The sequence below is a fragment of the Micropterus dolomieu genome, linkage group LG19 (assembly GCF_021292245.1).
Source record: "Micropterus dolomieu isolate WLL.071019.BEF.003 ecotype Adirondacks linkage group LG19, ASM2129224v1, whole genome shotgun sequence".
In the NCBI taxonomy this organism is placed as follows: Eukaryota; Metazoa; Chordata; class Actinopteri; order Centrarchiformes; family Centrarchidae; genus Micropterus; species Micropterus dolomieu.
Window position 1 is genome coordinate 6,397,586 of NC_060168.1, and position 6,785 is coordinate 6,404,370.

Genomic DNA, 6,785 nt, shown 5'->3' on the forward strand with positions numbered 1-6,785 from the left:
TTAATCCCAAAAACGCTTTTCTTTTAGGCAGGCTGGAGCAGAAAACAACTCACCTTTCTCAAGTTGTACAGTAATGTCACATGTGTATGAAGGTGGATCAAACAAGCTAATCTTAAATGTCAAAGTAGAGAGGAGCCTAGTAGGCCTATTTATTTTCATTCATTACACAATATGAATAAGCTATGCAGACAGTTGTAAAGAAAGAACATCTTTTTCTTCTGTTTTTTACTTGTTATAGTTACACAGTATTAGGGGTGTGGGCTGTATTAAAAGCATCCACTGTTCTCCCATGCTCTAACACACAGTAACGATGAAATGTATGCTGTTCTCACATTCTTCCTCTGTATGTACAGATAAACAACAAGGCAGGGAAATATAAAAGGAATTAATTTTATTGTTTGGGTACATTATTGTTCAGTGTACATGCTCACATCTGAAACAAACTTTATGTGCTTGATAATTCTCCCACCCCGCAGACATCTACACGCCAATACCGATTTATATTCATAGCGGCAAGTGCTATGTAGCTCCACATAGGGGACACAGGAAGTGACATATAACACCTTCATGCGGCGTCATAACCGTGTAGCAAATTCACAGCCGCACCGGCAGAGCTCCAGAATATGCAATTCGGCCGGCTCACACGCGGACGCGCTTACAAGTGCGAGGGCCCGCCCAACGCTGCTTGCAGCTTTAATTTTTTTTATTCTTCCGTACATTTTCGCCTAATTCCACTACTGCAGCCTAGATGGTAAGTGCTAGGGACGTGAAACTCACAGGGTCGGTTCAGGCCCATCAGACGACGGCATGCGAAAAATTTCGCTCACTTCGACCACTAGGGGGCGCTACAAGCAAGGTCCAAAGTTTGGCACATTCAAATCGCTGTAACTCGCGCATACAGTGGCAGATATCAAAAATCTTATATCCACGCGTTCGGGGGATCGAGCTTAATCTTGTGGTATAGGCCCCGCCCATTTCCGCCTAGACTTTTTTATCGGTACATCGCGAAAACTGAAAAAACTATTTTAATTAACTCCTCTGAAGCCGCAAGTCTGATCGACACCAAAATTGCCACGGATAATATCTGGACCAAGCTGATGAAAGTTTGTACAGGAAATTTTGATACGACAAAAAGTGTCGCAATTGTATGCTAGCAAACGTTTGCGAAAAACGCTACTAACAGGAAATGTCATATCTTCGCTTTCAAATGGCCGATCGACACCAAATTTGGAGCGTTAATGTGGGATGCCCCCGAGGGCCTGTGCAAAATTTCATGCAACTCGCCCTTAGGTGGTGCTGTTTAATCCAAGAAAATTGTTCGTCTATAACCACAACTCACACTGACATGAAACCAGTGCCGAATTGTTCAGCATGGTCCCCTTACTGCATGCACCAAACTTCACCCAAATATGCAAATATGCCCATAGGTGGCGCTGTTATTACAGATTAAAGACGTCAGAAAGAATCCCATTGACTTACATGCATTTTATATCTCCACAACTACAAGTCCGATTGACACCAAATTTGGTGCACTTTGGCCAAAAGGTGGCGCTATAATCGAAGCTCAAATACCCCATTCATTTCAATGGGATTTTCAACCCAAGGACATTTTGCCAGATAACTACGGCTCACTACATTGCACATTCATAAACCTTAAGTCTGCGTGTTTGGGGGATGCTGCCGATTCCGATATAGGACACGCCTTTGTGCGATGACGTTTTCATTTCTCGAAATCTGGAAAACCTATTTTAATTAAAGCTGCAAGCAGCGTTGGGCGGGCCCTCACACAACGTATCGGGGTGTGAGGCGGACACACACTGTGAATTTGCTACGTGCTTCGGACGCTTCCTCACTTCCTATGTCCCCTTTGTGGCGCTACATAGCACTTGGCGCTATGAATATAAATTAATATTGCCGTGTGCGCTGTGAGATAACTGTTGTTGTGATTTGGCACTATATAAATAAAATTGAATTGAATAGATATGTTCAGGGCAGGACAGCTATCAAGCACGTAAAGTTTTGTTCCGATGTGAGCATATACACTGAAGTTACAACAACTTCCTGTGTCATGGCGAAGAGTTGATCTTTGACGCCACGCCACGGACACGCCCATTGACGAAAACTCACAGATAGCACAACTTTTCATCGTCGATGCCTTTAGAAGGCAAATAAATAAATAAATAAATAAATAATCTTTACAGTTTCAATAGGGACCTCGCACGGTTCGTGCTCGGGCCCTAACTAACTTCACTGCGATGCATCGCGAAAGTGTGGAATTTGCGACACAACAAAATAAACGATAGAGCATAATTGTAAATGATTAGATATCACATCGCACAGTCCTAATCTGTGGTATAATGTTACAACACACAGCTGAAACCTTTGCGGTTAGGAAGTGTCAGAGGTAATAATACACACTGATATTTTAGCCTTGCTTAAGCCCTAAGCTGCTGTTAATAATAAATTGCTGGCCATATCCAAAGGTAACAGTGAGTTACAGACACACTTTGTACAGTTTAATTGTATGTTTCTGTTCCTTCTACAGGCTCAGAGTGACAAGATCAAACTGCAGCTACAAGTAGAGGAGTTACAACATAAATATGAGCCAAAAGGTAACAAGAATAATACCAAGTCAATATTTGCACATTGGTCCTGTGTCTCTGCTGTTATCAAAAGATCTGAAGACTTATTGAAGTTGTTAAATTTACCGTAAATTTGCTGTAGGTATTAGATTTGCAGATGGTGCGTTTAAGGCTGTTGGGAAAATTCACGCACAGTGGCCTACCGTGAAATGCCTAATTATCTTGTATTTGTTTGATTTACTTAGTACTTAGAGAGAGAGAGAGAGAGAGAGGCCAGGCAAGCCGGGGTGTTTACCTGACGTGTAGGTGTGAGTGTGGGGAAAAGAGAATTCCGAGGCAGGTGCAGAGCAAACTTAAAAACAAGAAGAATGTGGTCATTAAAACCTGCTTTCACAGGGTAGTATAATGTGAACATTTGAGATTTTTTTTGCTGGGGGGGTTTACAATCACGATGCCGGCTCAACGTCGTGATGTCTGTCAGCCATTGCCGATGGACGATGGCATCGTCTATCGGCCCAACCCTATTGCAAATCTATATGACTGTAACATTGCTACCTCTTGCAACTTTTGTTTCTAGCGGCTAAAAAGAATCTGATCCAGAAGAGAAAAAAAGAGAAGCTTCCTGTTGACGTGACTCCATCCTCTGAAGAAACCACACTCGACAAGAGCGAGCAGGCTGTCGCTGTGGAGATGGATTTCACAAATACTAAAACAACAGACCCCAAAGGGGACACTTGTTGTGCAGCTGAGTCTTCAAGCTTCACAGACGGTGTGTGCATTGGAGGTCAGTAACTTTTGCAGCTGAACCAGGGTCAAAATGGGGCAAAATTTAAATTGAGTCCAGTTACATTACAGAAGCAATACACAACAAGGGCAAGGCAAAGTATTAAATACTCATGTTATGTGGTGGCACCGTTAATCATTGCCATTTTGTGTCATATGTTCAGAACCTAAGCCACAGCCTGTGAAGTGTGTGAAGATCAGTGGACATTATCCTGTTATGATTCCCAACCCCAGGTCAGTATGTCTGTGCGGATTTTTTTAGATGTACAAAACGCAGAAATGGGCCAAGATTTGGAGCAGAGGCAGGCCAAATGAAGCCTGGTTCCTGAACAAGCTAGCTACTAGCCACCTGAGAGAGCACCCACCTGTCACTTAAAACATCGACTATGCGGTTCGGTGCGGTTCGCCTGATTCAACTGTCAATCTCACAGTCGAAGCTTCGCAGTGAAACAAGGACCATGCCATTTTGGCGATGTGGGGGTGCTCAATGTCTGATTTTATATAGAAGTTTACAAGAAGTTTACATACCAGTTTTCTCCTAATAAGTTAATATACAGCCTATTACAATATACATTTCAACGTTTAATGCTGTAAATAAATATATAAAAAGAATAAAACTTTCAATAAATGTTTCTAAAGTGCGTGAATAAATCCAAAATTATAACCTTAACCCTGGGTCTATAGTGCGCATGTGTAGGCGTAGCGTTTGTGTAGTGGTAGTGGAGGAACACTTGCTGAAGAGATGGAGCCCCAACTACACTGGTGTTGTGCTGAGTTGTCCGCGCCTCGCGGGCATTTTGGATAATTTATCACCGTTTATGAACCACACAAAGAATATTTTATTGCTTTTAAATAGCCGGCTACTTAAAATACAGGGTACAGAGCTAACGAAATGCAGTAGTGCGCATCTAGTCAGCAATGGACCCCATGCTGATGATATTTAGGTTTTCATCCTTTAACAAAGTACACAGTATTGTGTTCAGCCAACCTTGCTGTTTAACCGACTGCCCGTGTGTTTTAGGTAAGATCTTAATGTTTTTATTTGTTCAGAGCCACTAAGTCTAAATAAGCAAAAAGAACACTAATTCCCGTTCCTGTTATTCACTTTTATTTGATGGTCCCTTCAATGTATGGCCTTCCTCATTAAAGGTGCAAATTAGCAATTTCTTAGGTATTTTAAAAGGATAGTTGTTTGTTTGTTTGTTTGTTTGTTGGGCTGTATGAGGTCCTTATCCATGGTGGTCAGCATGTCCCCACTTTGGAGAAGCAGAGCGTTGTACCGGCACGGCAGCTAAGCAGCGTACTCCTGATGACAGAGTCAGCAGCTAAACGTATTTTAGCCACTTAAAGGAGACCTATTAAACTTCTTTTCCAGTCTTATATTGTAGTTCTGTGACTGCTGTATGGCAGCTTTGCATGATTCAAAGTTCAAAAAAATATTTTATTTTCTTATACTAGGGCGGCTGTGGCTCAGGAGGTAGAGCGGGTTGCCCGTTAATCGGAAGGTCAGCGGTTCAGTTCCCGGCTCCTCCAGGCTACTAGTGATGCACCTATCTGACTTGTTCAGTACAATACTGATATCTGGATATCGATACTGAACCGATACCAGTGTTACATGAATAAGCTGTAGTCCTCACTGTGACGACTGGGAATCATTATTCTATTTCTAAGGAGAAATATTCAGGTCCTTTTAGGCATTATTTTTTGTAAATAATGTCATTCAATGTTGCATATATTTACACAAGAAACATTATACGCATACTCAATACTGAGCCTACGAAAATATAACGAAGTGACCCCTCTTGCATTGAATAGATAGTGCTGCTGGCAACCTAAGCCTCTTCCACTGGTGAGTTTTGCCCCTTTTCCACTGCACGGGACCAGCTCACCTCGCCTCGACACTACTCACCTTTTTTGGTTTTCCATTGGGGAAAAGTTGCATCTGTTACCTTTATCATTGAGTAGTTCACACATAACGACTGGTGGCCGCCGATTGATCACTGATTTACCCCCGATCACAGCCTGATGGTCGCTGAGCTCAACGACCGGCAAATCAGGCTTAAAATCGTGTAGTGTGAACTAGGCTTTGCCTTATACCTAGGATATGCATCAAATATCAAGGCTCCACCACAGAACATGGCCAATCCCAAACAAAAAATAAGACCGCTTCCTAACGCTATAGCCAGAAGCACAGCTGCTTTCATACAGAGATCCTGCAATAAATGCAGAAAGAAAATCCGCCAATATGCCGCATTTGCACATTCATACTGAACAAACGTTTGCAGCATAATCCTGCAACCATGTGTGCAGGATTATGCCACAGAGTGCCCCTAGGAGCCACAGAGTGCTGTTGCTTGCATGTGCGTCCTTGTGCATAATACAAACTCATAGAAAAGCAGCTCCACTGCTAAAGAGTCAACAGGGAACTTCTAAATCAATGTGTTTTTCATTGGTCAATCACAAAGACAATAAAAAAATTCCAAAGAACACAGTTTTTTTTCTTTCAAGAAGCAATACCAACGCAAAGTGTACATTCAAACCTGGTGTGGAAATGCCTTAAATCTAGACTAAAACTAGGGAAATGACTAGTGAAAATGATAGTCATTGGATTGTATATTTACAAAGTATATCTATTTTAGCTCTCCTGTGACTGATTGTAAGGTGGAGATGGAGGAGAACCAGCAGCAGAACAAGAGAGAGGAGAGAAGAAAGAAACAAAGAAGAGTAGAAATGATCCATGTCAGCTCAAACAGCAGTATGGAGAACCAATGTGCTCAGCAATAGCACCCAATCTGAATGTGTTCTTGCACACGTGGATGTGTATACATGTATGTATGCTGCTATAATGTCTGATATTTGTACCTTTTTCACTTACATATTTTGATTATTACACCTTTTTCCTGCTGACGTCGTAGCATTTGCCCTATACTGTTAATGTATTTCAATTTTACAGTATTAAAAACATTTTGCAACGTAACAGTATTCTGTGTTCAGTTTTCCAAAACATCTGAGTATACTTAAGTTATGTTAATGTTGCAACAATAGATTTATCTTAAATATTTTGCCATATATTCTATGACAGGAGTCGGTAAATGAGTCTGGCATCGGGCCAAATTCTTTTCAAGCCGTTACATGGTGGGCCAGAAAAAAGTCAAATTATATCAAATCCTTGTGTGTACAGATTGCAGAATTTTCCAGCCACTGTCCAAGGTTCTGAATGAATATGAATATTTAAGTACGATTCTCTGGACGCAGGTTTGACTCCCAGTTGGGGCAAAGGGTGTTTATTCATGATAAAAGATAAATGGCTATTTTTAATAAATTGATTGAATCCCACTTTGCTAGTCACTTTTTCTTCTGATTAATATTATATAGTAGCCTACTTGAGAGAGAGGAGAATACTCTTTTTGGTATTGAATT

General features: G+C 41.4%; 1 protein-coding gene across 3 annotated transcripts in view; it reads left to right on the plus strand.

Annotated features, from left to right (window-relative positions):
* spdl1 (spindle apparatus coiled-coil protein 1) overlaps positions 1–6,342 on the plus strand; it is a 35,037-nt gene extending 28,695 nt beyond the window's left edge. For 2 of the 3 annotated variants that reach the window (XM_046031549.1, XM_046031551.1), the window contains exons 11-14: positions 2,546–2,612; positions 3,160–3,366; positions 3,530–3,599; positions 6,005–6,342. In XM_046031549.1, coding sequence (XP_045887505.1) covers positions 2,546–2,612; positions 3,160–3,366; positions 3,530–3,599; positions 6,005–6,149 — 489 coding nt within the window. In that variant the 3' untranslated portion in view covers positions 6,150–6,342. The remainder of the gene's footprint in view (positions 1–2,545; positions 2,613–3,159; positions 3,367–3,529; positions 3,600–6,004) is intronic. The other variant, XM_046031550.1, reaches the window with a different exon arrangement.
* The last annotated feature ends 443 nt before the right edge of the window (positions 6,343–6,785 follow it).